Genomic DNA, 13,897 nt, shown 5'->3' with positions numbered 1-13,897 from the left:
TAATGCGCAACGAGCACCCACCAGCCAAAAATGTTGGAATTGACCTAGGTGGAGCCGATGAGCAACTCGTGACCCGTTGGATCGGTTCTAGGTGCGCGCGCGAACATCGTGCATGCAAAATGAGCCCCGCATGTGGATCTCGATCGCCAGCGGAGATTAGGCGCAACAAGAAGCTGTCGATCCACAGCCTCTTCCAACTCCCACCAAACAATCCGCATCCACCCTGTACTCGTACGTATCCCATTCACTGCACTCGTGCGGCACAACAAAAATACGTACTGCTAAGCTAGCTAGGAAGGTGTGCATTGTGTGTGCGCGCACAGACAGCTGCTAGCGTTGGATTGGATATCTTCTCTTTAGTCTTGTCACGTCGCTAGGAGATATCGCTACACCTCTCAGAAAAAGAGACATCGCTACAGTTTTTTAGAGAGAGAGAGAGAAAAGCGACGACACGACACGACTGTACGAGTGCCGGCCGGGGAAGCTACGACGTAGGTACGTACGTGCTCGCAACTGGCCGATACGGATAGACCCGTATTAATAGCTACGCCCACCAAAAATACGACCCGTACGTACCCGGCGTAGTATGGGTCAGCACGACGCGGGAGCGGTCAAATGCGGCGCGCGCTCTCTCTATATATCTCTCCGCGCTGCCTACCCTACGCTGCACGCATGACCCCCGCGCGCGCAAGTGTGCGTGCCTAGCTTGCTCATCGATCAGCGTTGTCAGTGCTCGTCGTGTCTCATCCATCTACCGTGTCCGCGCGCGCAGGAGGAGGGGGAGGAGAGCAGGGCGGCGGCGGGCACCACCACGACGTGCGGCGCGCGGCGTCGGCGGCGGCGGCCATGGAGGAGCACTCGCCCACGGCCGCGGCGGCGGGCGGAGGCGGAGGCGGCGAGCGGCGGTACCGCGGCGTGCGGCAGCGGCCGTGGGGCAAGTGGGCGGCGGAGATCCGCGACCCGCACAGGGCGGCCCGCGTGTGGCTCGGCACGTTCGAGACCGCCGAGGCCGCGGCGCGCGCCTACGACGAGGCCGCGCTCCGCTTCCGCGGCAGCCGCGCCAAGCTCAACTTCCCCGAGGACGCGCGCCTCACCGCCCCGTCGTCCGCCGCCGCGGCGGCCGCAGCAGCTCCGCCCGCCTCCGCGGCGGCGGCCTCGGCCGCCGGCGCGTACCCGGACGCCAGCGCCGTCTCGGAGTACCTGCAGTACCAGATGCTGATGCAGGGAGCCGGCGGCCATGGCGGTGGCTTTCCTCATCAGTACTACGGCGGCGCCGGCGCCGTGAGCAGTTCCTCGGGCTCCTACTCCTTTCCCGCCTCCTCTGTCACCGTGGCTTCTGTGCCGCCGTCCTCTGCTCCAGGCTACGGCGAGGCGGCGCAGTGGACCGCCGGCACCAGCTGGCCGGACAGTGCGTGGAGCTATCCGGCGACTACAGGTTCTTGGTCCGGTTCCGGCAACTATCCACCGTCAACTCGTCCTCCTCAATAGCCCCAGCTCCCTATTCCATAATACCCACGTCTTCCTTTTTTTCCCTCTCCGAAAGAACAAAGCTTGTTTGATTGAGAAGATAGATGCTTTTTTTTTTGTTCAAGGTGCTTGCATCCGTGCAAGATCCAGAAGAAGGTTGCGATGTCGTGTTTCTTCTTTGCTTGGTGGTGTTGATCCTTTATTAGTCATGTGGTGATGAATTTCGGCTGCAACTTAACGGAAAAGCACGTGATAAATAACACTGCACTTAAAAGTTCTTTATTTATTTGTCGATGAGCCATGTGACGCTGATCGCTGAGGTCCTGTAAGCTGTCATCTGATCTAACAAGTTCGCCCGCAGGCTTCACGGCCGCTGGCATGGGAATGAAGCACGTGGATGTCAAATCATCTCTTACGAAGTTTTTGTAACTTCAATCAAATTTTGGTCCTGTATCATTTTTGTTAGAAGTTTTCTTTTTTTATATGATACATTTATGATAGAAGTTGGCCTGTGAGCTCTTGCAGGACCAACAGAACTACAAAAAAAAGGATCTAAATGATAAATTCACAAAAAAAGGCTCTTCGCCGAGTTAGTGTTAGAGCTAGCAGCTAGGTACTTGGTTTGGGCTAAAAGTTCATCAAAGTCCGATCCAAGTTTAAAGGGAAGCTCATGACAACAAGCTGACTGCTGACCAGACTCTGGGTGCCACATAACGAGGTGCTGGTCTTCAACAACCGTTGTAGCGAAGGGCCGTCATTGGGCTTGGGCTAGAGGTGGCGGGAAGTATCATCAATGGTGACAGGAACCGCCAAAGGTGGGGAATGAAAGTGGTGGAGTTCGCAAGAAATGTGGTGGCATGTAGCGAGTTTTTATGACCAATGTGTGATAAATAGTATGTATTATCACAAATTGGTACATTTTTTCCTCGCAAAAAAAACAAATTAGTACATTTTTTTCTTTTTTTATATACTAGTTAGTCCACCGGAGACGATATAGGAGAACGGAGACGCAAGATCATGAAGAGTGGTAGGAGGTGGGTGCTCGTTTGCTATACTTATTAATGGCTGCGAATGAGGTGGGGAAGGCATAAAGAGACAAGAATGCCGAGAAATAAGATATCACAAGGGTATGTGTATTGCGTGGTTTACATTGTAACATCGAGTAATGAGCTCCAATGACAACACTTGTATAACATAACGGACACAACTAAAATACGGCCGGCCGTAAATTTAGTTATTCGTACGGCCGCACCGTTTTAGAAATACAATGATTAGGAATCAACGTGCGGGCAGTGACACGTGGCAGCACGAGGATTGAGAGAAATACAATTATAATACTTAGTGGGTTGCATCTATATAGAATATATAGATTTATAGTTCTTAAACCATCCATCAAATACAAATTTCGATTGCACAATTATATCTCTTTCGAGGAGACCTTCAAAACAAGACCCCATTTGAATATATTTCGACGATACTTTTCAAAACACATAAATTGTTTTATGTACAATGAAAAAAATGCCAAAATTAATTAGTCAAAATGCTCAATCGATCTGCTAAAGTTGCCTATTATTGATAATGCGATCAACATTCACCTACCTAACAAAGTTGTTTACCCTTATCCACTATTGACACTAAACATTCTATCTTCACAATATAAACACCAATATCTATTTAACTGAACTCGGGCATGCAAAAGCAACATTATGTAAACCCGTAAGCAATTTTTGCAAACATCATAAGCAAATTAGAATACGCAAAAAAGTATTTTCTCTCAAAAAAATTATATCATTAAAACATAGTGGTGTGAGATCTTGTTTTGAAGATTTTATTGAAACAAACACACCTGTGCAATCGGATTTTGATTTCGATGCTCGGTGTTGAAACTATGATCTTTTCTATTTTGAAATTATGTGCATGCATGTGCTGTTTGGTTCTGACATTTTCCCTCACATGCATGCAACACCCACTGTCCGAACGGCCGTACGACCCGTCTGATTTACGGCCGGCCTAAAATAAGTCTTTACCATAACATAATATGGTCTACTTATTTCTCTAGAATAATTTTGTGTCCAAGATCAAATAAACAGAGCATTCCTGTGACCACGTGTGTATTCTTATTAAAAATAGAGACGCTCTTTTGTTGCGCCATTCATGGTAGAAGAATAATAAGTACAATACAAAACATGCATGACCGGCATGTCCCAAACACCGCAGGAGAGTATTTGAACAACGCGGAACAACCTCTAGCTTATTATAGCTCCAGCGGCAACCCATAATTTTGCTTCATACTTGATTTTGATCATATGGACACCAATATTGTGTTGTCTCATAATCAAAATTTTGTTCCCTTCTATAGTTATCCAGTTTTTTAATTGACAAGATCGACGGACGTGGTGTATATGTGGCATGCATACTTACATGAAGCTTTTACACTAGGGAGACGTAATTGTTCTCAGCACAAGGAACGTTCTTTGTTCCGGCTGCTAAGACCTCTCCACACGTACCAACGTGACAAGATCACAAGAACAAACTCACCCACCTAGTCCTAGTCGCCTACTCAGCCACCCCCACGGAACCACGGACGTACCGCACCGCACGACTTCGTGCGTGCGCCGGTTTCGAGACGGAACCGAACCGAACCGGACCGGCCCGCTTACGGTCCGCAACCACCGCCGCCCGCCACGCCCTCCTCTTCGGCACGTCAACCCACGGGCCCGACCCCATATCCCAGTGAAACAGTGACGCGCAGGGCCGGCGCCGCCCCAGGTCGAGCGGGCCCCACGCGAGGGGCAGTCCGGTCACTTCAGGCGGCGTGTCGCTTTCGAACTCGACTCCGCCACCAACTGCTTCCGCAGGTGGTGTTTGGTTAGCTGCCCCCTCCTGCCCGCTGCTGCTGCCGGTGCCTGGAGGTATCCAGCGGAGCCCAACCACCTTGCTGCCGTCGAGGCCGCCCTCGGCTCCTCCCCGCCCCGCCCCGCCCCGCGAGAAGCTTCCGGAAGTCTCGGCGAGGAGTATCCGGCCCCTCGATCGCAATGCCGGAGGACAAGGAGTACGCGCCCGTGCCGCTCGGCCAGGCGGCGGCGGAGGCGGCGGCAGCGCCCGACCCCGAGGACCCTGTCAAGTCGCCGCCGCGGCCCAGCTCGCCCGCCACGTCCACGCGCAAGGTCCGGATCCGTCTCGCCCTAGAACTAGAACCTACCCCCCGCGCTTGTATCCTGGCGGGCGCTCGGATCTGGTCGCGCCTGTGCGGCCGCGCTGTTCCGGTTCAGCAGGCGTCTCGCCCTTTGATCTTCAGAACTCCTGTTTCGGGTGGGCTGCAGGGGTCGGGTCGGCCATGTACGGGGAGCTTACCTGACCGCGCGTTCTGTGGTCAGATTAACGCTTTGATTTTGTCCACCCCAACCCCATTATTATCGGTCCTCTTGGTGCTATTTTGCGCTTGTGCATGTTTGTCCAATCAACGTCTATTGTGAAAGCCACTGGCCGTGGCAATGTGGGGGCATTACTTACAGTATAGATCATGTCGGAAAAAAAGGTTTAAGGGGTACTACGTGATTTCTCATGACACCAAATGCAGGCCATTTCGTGCTTGAAATAGGCACTGTTTTTTTCGTTGTGTGAAGTGGGCACTGAAATTTAGACGAAAGATTTTTCGGTTGTCCTTAGCAAGATTTGTGCCGAATGCTGCATATAATCCTACTACACATGAATTTGGGTTTCAAACAAGTCTTGAGTAGCATGATGTTCATGGAGTCAAAAGTATTTTGAACTTGAGCATGCAGAGTTGTAGAGAGGGAATGCATGAACTAGTTCAACAATTTTGTTAGAGAATACGGGACTCAACAGTAGAAATATGCTAAATTAACTACCCTTAGACGTTAGTCTCTGGTCTACCCAGTGGACAAATAGCAGTTCACATATTTAGGCATTCTAATCATTTTCCATCATAAAGGTTTATTTAGATACAACAACAATAAAATTATTCCAGCAAATTATGTAATGAGTACCCAATCTTGACGTGTTACTGTCTTGTTTTTCCTGGCGTATCTAAATCAATATATTTCTTTACAAGTCTACATGCATGTAACGTGTTGTTTACAGACAGTATTTTTGTACTTAATAACCTTGTTCGTTTCAACAGGCATGCTTTGCTGTTCTTCAAAGCTGGGTGTCTAGAAAATTTATGACCGGATGGTATGTTTCACAAGGATCAATTCAGATACTTTGCAAGAGCTACAGCATATCCATGCTAATATCTTGTTCTTGTCTGCCTACCTTTTCTTTGCAGTGTAGTTCTATTCCCAATTGCTGTCACGTTCTTCATCACTTGGTGGTTTATTCAATTTTTTGATGGTTTTTTCAGCCCACTCTATGCAAAACTTGGGTTTGACATATTTGGTAACTGTTTATACTAAATTCATTCTATACTTGTCATTGTATATTGCTAAGAGTGTCGAATTATTGGTTTCCTACCTATAACTAAATTCTTTGAACTTCTTGAGTACATGATAAATTGTTATGATTTGTAGAGTGCATATACTTTCTCTTTCTTGAATTCATATTTTTTCGTGACAAGAGATTTTGACATTATTTCAGGCCTTGGGTTCTTGACCTCCCTGGTGTTTATACTTCTTGTTGGAATATTTGTGTCTTCTTGGGTGGGTTCAACTGTCTTCTGGATTGGAGAATGGTTTATAAAGAAAATGCCATTTGTGAGGCACATATACTCTGCGTCAAAGCAAGTTAGCACTGCTGTTTCACCAGGTAATGTAATCTATACACAGCTGCAATTTTCACATGCACCAGGTAATGTAGCTTTTCTGTAGCACATGGACCAGGTAATTTGCCAGCACATGGATACTATATCTAAAAAGTGATAACTTTTTAATAAGGTAAACATTATGCTCCATAAAGAGCATAAAACTGTTTGACAGTCACATTGTTTTTCTTGCGTACTTTTTTTACTACCATGACTCAGAAGCACCAATTTTATGCTCTAAATGTTGTGTGTTTGTAGCTATCAATATTTTGGCATTTATATCCAACTTTCTTATGGTTCCTTTCTTCTGCCAGAAATGTTCTTTTAATGTTTTTTTTTCCTTTTGGCAGATCAAAATACAACAGCATTTAAAGAAGTAGCGATTATTAGCCATCCCCGTGTTGGCGAATATGCATTTGGATTCATAACATCAACCATGGTTCTTCAGGTACTTGTTCATGCATATTTGCATGCTGTAGATGGCTTTTGACCAGCAGATGGTGATTTAGAAGAATGCATCTGAAGATTCATTCCATTATATTTTTTTGTTCTCGTTCTTTTGTGTTCAAGGTTTGCATAAATAATTGAAAATTAAGTCTTACATAGCATAGTAAGGTGACTTTCCCATAATTGTCAATCTCTTTTCACATAATGATCATACAAAGCCTTAGCCCTTCAAACCAGCCTGGAGCTGAGACCCAGTTTCTTGGGGTAAAGGGATATAGCAGTGACCCATATTAATTTGGACATCTATCGTTCCATTCAGAGTAACGTTGCACTTAAAGAGGAAGTTCTTGTGCTTAGGTTAATACTTGACAACGTTTCTTGGAATCTTGATGAACTCTGAGATGACCATCTATTGTTTCATTGCAGACAGACAAAGGTGATGAAGAACTGTGCAGTGTTTATGTGCCTACCAATCATTTATATATTGGTGACATCTTTTTGGTAAACTCTGCTGAAATTATAAGGCCCAATTTGTCCATTCGAGAAGGCATAGGTTGGTTCCTTGCTCTCTTTTTACGTTTGCCTCTACTGCTACTGTCCAGAGAAAAGAAAATAAATGTTGGTTCCTTTCTCTCTATTACAGTAATTCCTTTGAATGATTTGATTTGAGATAGAAAGCAATTGTTAAGTTGTTCATGCTAGAAACTATTAAGATGTTCTGTTATCTTTCAGGTGCTAGAATTTGATTTTCGTTTTTTGCATTTGTTTCCCAAGCTGATACAAACTCATAAACTACATATAATAAAGCTTTTCCTATAGCTGGTTTTCTAATATTTTGATTTTGCTGTTATGCTTTCTACAGAAATAATTGTTTCGGGAGGAATGACTATGCCACAGGTGATCACGTCACTTGACCCAACTCCTCGCAAGAACCAGAACATCCGTTTGGACAGAGTGATGACCGTATGAGGCATGAAACTAGGTATATAACAGGCATAATCTTCTGCAAGCAGGGTTTTGAAAGCTACCTTTTCCAAGCCCCCCTTCATTGCTAGCATCCTTTGGTCCATTTTGCATCTTAATACCAGCCAAAATCAATTTATCGTAACGAATGGAATGTCAAATTACTAGGTTCTTGCAAATCATATAGACTGATATATACATTATTGTTGCTGGTACGTTGTATTGCAGGGTTGATTGTGCAGAGGCGAGTGCCAATACATATGATCGGTTTTGGATTAGAAGCTGGAGCACGGGGCATTCAGAACGCTAAAGTGTGGCACCAGATACATGGCAGCCAGAAATGTGATCGTCCTGCACTGCCTTGTGTTTTGTGTAGTTGTGTTGCGCAGTTGATTGGCCAGTGACATGAACATTGCAGCTCCAGCCACGTGGCCTTTGCCTGATTCAAGTTGTATCAACCAGCTTTTGTATATACAAAAATTCCTTACTAAGAGCTGCTGAAATCACCAATTCTTGCACGTTATATTTTGAGCGTGGTGAGATTAAGATTTGCGAGGGGATTCTTGGTTTCTTTCTTCAAAAAAAAAAGAGGGGGTTTCTTGGTTTCGCAAGGTGCCCCTTGACATCGAGGCATCAAAGTGGCATGGCAGTAGGGCAACTGGTGCATGTTGGATTTGGCGTGGGAGGCCGATGTATGTTAGGGTTTCGAGTTAGTGACGTCAAAAATAACAAACCAACGTCAACTGTAACGGCGATGAGGCAAACTGGCACAGCAGGAGGGCGATGCGGCGATGCTAAACTTCAAAGCAGTAGGGATTGAGAGTTGCTGGGGGAGTGCTGCCGGCTGGCAGTGGCAGGTAACGGACGAAGAAGAGGACGAGTGGTATTCAATTCAACAAATCTATTTGGTGTTCAGTCAGCAACACAGAACACTTTCATATTTCAGGTTATGTAAAGATGCCATCACAGGTAGGGTCATTTTCATGGAGCCAGGAGGCAAAGGATAAGAGATGATCCACACACAATAAGCAGGCCTTTGAACTCATAATAGCATGACATGAAAGGGGTAAAATCCTTTGATAACCTAAACGACAGAGCAGGGAAGAAACAGAAGAGAAAACCCTTTGGTGCAAGGCCAGTGTCACAAGAAATGAAGAAACCGAATGTCAGGGTAGTACAGCTCAGACAGAGCATCAGTCTGGGAGAACAGCGCATAGGATTCACATCTTAGTTTCAAATGCTTCCTAAACAAAGCTCACAAAGGCCAAGAGAGCGGTTAAAGACCTTTCCCTGGAGGAGCGGCTTATATACTCTGCATCTGGGAGAAAGAGATCCGGATCGTGTTCCCCTCCAGTGAGCTGGCGTGTTTACACACGAGAGCCTCTGTCGCCTCCTCTTCCGTCTCAAACATGACGAGAGCCTGCCTCTTGCCATTCACCTCGAACAGCTTTGTGTTGACGACAGAACCATGCTCAGACACGTGGTTGAGGATTGTTTCCTCGGAGATCTCTTGGGGAAGGGCAGAAATGTGTATCATCTTTGTTGGAGCGCAGCAATGTCTGTAGTTCTTGACTACGTTGCTGTTGAACCGGTTAAGGCTCGAGTTTAAGTAGTCATGGGCGTCAGGGGCGGGCGTGATGTTGGGGTACTTCGAGTAGTTAACTTCCAGTTTCTTCCCAAACAGAATTGCGCCCTGCTAAAATATAGGCATCCCAAATATAAGATGATAGTAACAGATGTGGAAAAAAAAAAAATGTGATTGACGATAGTCACAGATGTGAACAGAAAATAATGTGATTGAGAAAAGAACCAGAGTCTGAATGTACCTTTAGATAATGCACAGCTAGCTCAGCCTGCAAACCATCAGCCATCTCAACTAGGGCGTGATCTGGTTTATTACGCAATATCTTGATTCGTACTATGTTTCCGTACAGCGAAAACAGATTGAAAAGCCTATCCTCATCAACTTTCTGCACATAAAAGGGAATGATTAAAGATAGTAGGCCCAATCGTCGCAAATAGTACTTAAGAGGATCTTTTCTACCAAAAAATGAAAGCTTAAACATACATGAAGTCACCAACCACTAGTATAATATAATTATTCAAACGAGTATAGAAATTTTAACATAAAGTAACCAAAGGAGCTGCACTAGTTTAGATTTGATGATAGAAAATAGGATAAAACATGAAAAGAGTCAACTTACATCAGTGTTCAAATTACTAACTATGAGCGTGCACCGTTCATTGGTACCAGTCACTCCATGAGGTAACGTTCCACCAAACGCAGCCGCAATCATTGCTACTCTTCCCATCTGGTATCACCAAACACAAATGCTTTGTATGAATATTCACAGGAATGAGAGAAGCGATAACTCAAATCAGAATAAATGTATATTCAGTTAAAGCATTTCTCTGCTATACAGCATTGAAGAATCCATTCAGATGCCAACCTGTGCGTACGAAGCTGCAAGTAAAAAAATGAATAAATATTTTCACAAATATCAGGCATGTGCAATTAACAATCCAAAAATAAATAAAGTTTAAGTGCGCTACCTCCAGGTTGTTGGAAGGCATAGAGACCAGCTGGATCAGGATAACCTTGCTGCTACAAAAAATTTGAAATAATAGAAAACCACACAGTTTAGCTTTACAGCATCAATTGATCCAGGTAAAAGAGTACACAAGAAATGTATCACCACCAACCTGAGAGGTCCTAGGACGTTGTTCTGTAGGCAATGATGGATTTGTAAAATCCCTGAAGAAGAAGAAAGGAATTAGAGGCAGGTGGCTTTCATGTTTAATGAAAATTAAGTTACATGTTAACTTGTAAGATCTGAGATGGCAATATCATTTCTAGGTAACTGGCATTAACACAAATTGCAATGTCGGTTGTAGGGATGGAAAGTTAATATTACCTAGACCGGTCATTGTTGTAGTGGACTTGCAGTTCACTGAGGCTGGATATTCAAGAACAGAAAACAAGAAGAAATTAAGCTACAGAAAGTGAGGGAGACGAATTTCAAATTTGTTAAGATGCTCATACTTTGAATATTGAATGTCTAGCTGGCAGCAACCATCATATATGTTTCTTCCCTGGGATATTGTGTTTGTTAAGAATAGAGTAATATAAGATATAGATGCACAATACAAGGAAATCAGTATCATATAATATTACATGCAAAGAACCAAATGCTTCCACAGCTTCTTGGCGCGAGTTATACTGAATAAGAGCTTGAAAACCTGCATCAAGTAAGAAAAGGATGAAGAACCTATGACAAATATACCTATATCTGGCAGGAAACGAATGGGTGACACAAGGAAAACATTAGAACATAAGTACTTAATCAATCCCATGGGGTGAAGGGTTAAGTTTGTGAAATTGTTTTGGTATAAAAACAAAACCATTTGAATTAAACAATCGGGACAACAGGTTTAGATGTACAGAACTGTACCAGAGACCAGTCATTTGCAGACACATCTAGAACTTGTAACCAATTGCTATGTACAGCACATGATGTTGTTAGTAGTTAAAAGCTGTTGTTTATACCTTACTTTTTTGAAAGAGGATGCATCTCAACAGACCCACATTTAATACATATAAGGCTCATATGAATTGGTAAAGCCACCTTACCATTCACATGCAATCTATAAGTGAATCAGAAAATGTATAGCAGGTGTACGTGTGCGTGGTGAAAAGATAAGAGAGAGCAGGAAAATCTGACCAGCTGACTTTTGAAATGTGACTATCTTCTCCACAAATCCATAAGCTTTGAATACTTGATGTAGAACCTCCACCGTTATAGGATAGATCATGTGGTGGATAGTAACTAAGAGGATTCGGTTGGGTTCAGACTCCTGAGGCCAAGCAGCAACAAGCACCAAGATGGAAAAGAGGAGATAGAAAGAAAAGAATAAATAGAGAGGAATGTGCATAGAGTTGGAAAATAAGACCAGACATGATATGCCAATCTAACTCAACTATCTAAAAGAGGAGGTAGAACTATATAAAATACAGCTGAAAATGCTGCCAATCAATGCAATTTTGAAACAATTAGTTGCGTATGTCAATGATTTTTATAAAGAACTAGTTTTTACCACTGTTGCAATCGAATGTCCAACTTCTAATAACTTTTCCCCATCCTACTCCCTCCTTAAAAACTTACAAAATGGATTGCTCAAACTAGGAAATGACAAAGCCTATTCCTATCAATATGCAGGCAACTAAACCTACATGGAATCTACGGAGGTATGAATTGATGTTTTACTCAAACATACTAGCAAAGGGGGCAGCCATTACATAACTTAAGAGTATGCTCTCACACAAATAGCTATCCTACGACATGGGCTTAATAAAGCTGATTCTTTTCCTGTTAAGTCATTGACTATTGCTGCCAAGCCTAACATGTCTGATGTGATAACTGATTATCATACAACTAAATGCCAAAAAAGATCAACAAGAAATAAAAGAACATATGACACACTAACAGGCATTATTTACATCCAGAGTCTATAGCATGATATTTATTTAGGTCTGGATCATTTTAGGAAATACAATAGATTAACTCTACAGTACATAATTGTCTGGCGTACCTGATCAGAATTCCTTCCATGAGAGCTCTGGTCTGTGGTAAGTTCTTGGTGGGATGAGAATTGCATGTATATATTCCTTCCCCTAAATGGCAAACATGATGCACAAAAATGATATACCACATACCAAATGGAACATGAAACTCAATTGAAAAAAAGGTTACATTTAAGCTAAACAAGAATGCAATATGGATTGAAAGCTGAAAATATATTCACAGAATTCGTAAATTTGCACACATTATATATCCAGTATAGTCATATTACTTAGCAGATTACATTGTAAAACATGTATGAGTATCTCTTTTTGGAGCTTCTGGCGTCCATAAATCATTACAGCCAACACACAGTACCTTACACTAGGTTGAACTGAACTGTAATATTGCAGCGCGCTCACAGAGGCATGTATGTCTTCCATCTGCAGAAGAGCCTACTCCACAAAATAACCAGAAGTCAGCACTAAAAATAAGTCAATCTACTTTATATCTCAAGCGCAAAAGAAGGAAGCGCTCACCTGGTTCTTGGCACGCAGCATGACAATCTTGGAGACCAGCCCGAACGGCTGCAACAGCTGGAGTAGATCAGACTGCAATCACAACAGCACGGTGGGTAGATAGAAAGTAAAAAATCAAATATTTCGGCACAAAAACCAAACCTGACCTAAACCCTAAACCCAGAAAAACACAAAAACGGAAAAGATTCAATATTCCCCTTTTCTGCTCCCCTTCTCACCTCAGCAATCTCGTGCCCAACGTTGCGGATGTGGATTACCTTGGACGGCTCCGCCATCCTCCTGCACTGTAACACAGGCAGCAGCCACTAATCAACACCAGGGACCGACCCAGTATAGGACATGGGTGTACACATGCACACCCGATAATTTTTTGCAAAAAAATCGAAGTCAGTAGGTATGATACATGTATATATTTGTAACTGGGTCAGATCCGAGTAGAAATAGTTTACATTAGGGTTTGGGGTGCTCCGTTCCGCACAGCAAGAACGGAAGAGAGGGGGCAGGCATACCTGGTGGGTGCTAGTCGCCGGTGAAGACGTGCGAAGGGCACCGCAGCTTGCCCAGTCGCCGCCGCCAGGAAAGGAAGGCCAGGAGGGGGGAGGGGGGGGGGGGGGGGGGGGAGGGAGAGGGAGAAAGAAATAGACGAGGGGTGCACGTCCAGGTCCAGCAGGCAGCAACGCCGTCTCGGTGGCAGATTGGCAGCGTATTGCTTAGGTTTTCTTCATCTGAGGGTTTCTTTGGAGCACGACTTAAACTATTAGAGCAGAAATAACGTAGAATTAGAGTTATATAAAACTTAATCCTACAGAAATTTAAAATATAAAAAATATTTTCAAGAGATCCTTAAACATCATGTTATTTTCCAGGAGAGCCAATCTCATATTATTTTTTCTTCAAAATACCTATAGATTCAAGCATCCAATAAAAAGCCTATAATTCAAGCATCCAATAAAAGCCTATATAATTTATAGATACAAATATTTTGTTCCAAAATATATTATAAAATAAAAACATTCATATAGGATTGAAATGTTTAAAAATCATATGGTTTTCCTTTGTTTCAAAGGACACGTTTTTTTTAAAGAAGAAAGGACACCTAAATCGTCATCTTGTACTATATCCATCCTGATTTTCTTTTGCTTAATATTAGTCACGTCATG

At 43.7% G+C, this 13,897-nt stretch overlaps 3 protein-coding genes across 6 annotated transcripts; 2 read left to right on the top strand and 1 right to left on the bottom strand.

Annotated features, from left to right (window-relative positions):
* The first annotated feature begins 675 nt into the window (after positions 1-675).
* LOC120667455 (ethylene-responsive transcription factor ERF110-like) lies at positions 676-1,749 on the top strand. The gene has a single exon (XM_039947522.1). The coding sequence runs from the start codon at positions 847-849 to the stop codon at positions 1,486-1,488; it is 642 nt and encodes a 213-aa protein (XP_039803456.1). The 5' UTR covers positions 676-846; the 3' UTR covers positions 1,489-1,749.
* A 2,448-nt stretch (positions 1,750-4,197) lies between these two features.
* LOC120665360 (protein LIKE COV 2-like) lies at positions 4,198-8,162 on the top strand. The gene is made up of 8 exons (XM_039944913.1): positions 4,198-4,634; positions 5,612-5,664; positions 5,759-5,868; positions 6,067-6,234; positions 6,580-6,677; positions 7,103-7,229; positions 7,539-7,658; positions 7,868-8,162. The coding sequence occupies exons 1-7, from the start codon at positions 4,503-4,505 to the stop codon at positions 7,643-7,645; spliced, it is 795 nt and encodes a 264-aa protein (XP_039800847.1). The 5' UTR covers positions 4,198-4,502; the 3' UTR covers positions 7,646-7,658; positions 7,868-8,162.
* A 481-nt stretch (positions 8,163-8,643) lies between these two features.
* LOC120665359 (polypyrimidine tract-binding protein homolog 3-like) lies at positions 8,644-13,417 on the bottom strand. Of its 4 annotated transcripts, none has more exons than XM_039944909.1 (15): positions 13,247-13,417; positions 12,956-13,021; positions 12,738-12,809; positions 12,577-12,653; positions 12,230-12,311; positions 11,362-11,494; positions 10,815-10,879; positions 10,683-10,732; positions 10,555-10,596; positions 10,343-10,394; positions 10,193-10,244; positions 10,090-10,103; positions 9,844-9,951; positions 9,466-9,609; positions 8,644-9,335 (listed from the first exon to the last, which is right to left on the bottom strand). In XM_039944909.1, the coding sequence occupies exons 2-15, from the start codon at positions 13,010-13,012 to the stop codon at positions 8,943-8,945; spliced, it is 1,341 nt and encodes a 446-aa protein (XP_039800843.1). In that variant the 5' UTR covers positions 13,013-13,021; positions 13,247-13,417; the 3' UTR covers positions 8,644-8,942. The 4 variants fall into 4 exon arrangements, with proteins under 4 accessions (XP_039800843.1, XP_039800845.1, XP_039800844.1 ...); XM_039944911.1 differs by having other exon boundaries at positions 8,644-9,332; XM_039944910.1 differs by having other exon boundaries at positions 10,193-10,241.
* Positions 13,418-13,897: the final 480 nt, after the last annotated feature.

The sequence above is a fragment of the Panicum virgatum genome, chromosome 3N (assembly GCF_016808335.1).
Source record: "Panicum virgatum strain AP13 chromosome 3N, P.virgatum_v5, whole genome shotgun sequence".
Classification (NCBI taxonomy): domain Eukaryota; kingdom Viridiplantae; phylum Streptophyta; class Magnoliopsida; order Poales; family Poaceae; genus Panicum; species Panicum virgatum.
The sequence above is the reverse complement of the archived record's forward strand: the minus strand, read 5'-3'. Positions and strand labels throughout refer to the sequence as shown.

Excerpts from the sequence above, each read along its gene's own strand:
- LOC120667455 (XM_039947522.1), top strand. The coding sequence starts at position 847 with ATGGAGGAGCACTCGCCCACGGCCGCGGCGGCGGGCGGAGGCGGAGGC.
- LOC120665360 (XM_039944913.1), top strand. The coding sequence starts at position 4,503 with ATGCCGGAGGACAAGGAGTACGCGCCCGTGCCGCTCGGCCAGGCGGCG. Across the intron at positions 5,665-5,758 it reads AGAAAATTTATGACCGGATG|TGTAGTTCTATTCCCAATTG; the intron begins GTATGTTTCACA and ends TTTTCTTTGCAG. Across the intron at positions 7,230-7,538 it reads GTCCATTCGAGAAGGCATAG|AAATAATTGTTTCGGGAGGA; the intron begins GTTGGTTCCTTG and ends TGCTTTCTACAG.
- LOC120665359 (XM_039944909.1), bottom strand. The coding sequence starts at position 13,012 with ATGGCGGAGCCGTCCAAGGTAATCCACATCCGCAACGTTGGGCACGAG. Across the intron at positions 12,810-12,955 it reads TTGGGCACGAGATTGCTGAG|TCTGATCTACTCCAGCTGTT; the intron begins GTGAGAAGGGGA and ends TTGTGATTGCAG. Across the intron at positions 10,733-10,814 it reads AAGCATTTGGTTCTTTGCAT|GGAAGAAACATATATGATGG; the intron begins GTAATATTATAT and ends ACAATATCCCAG.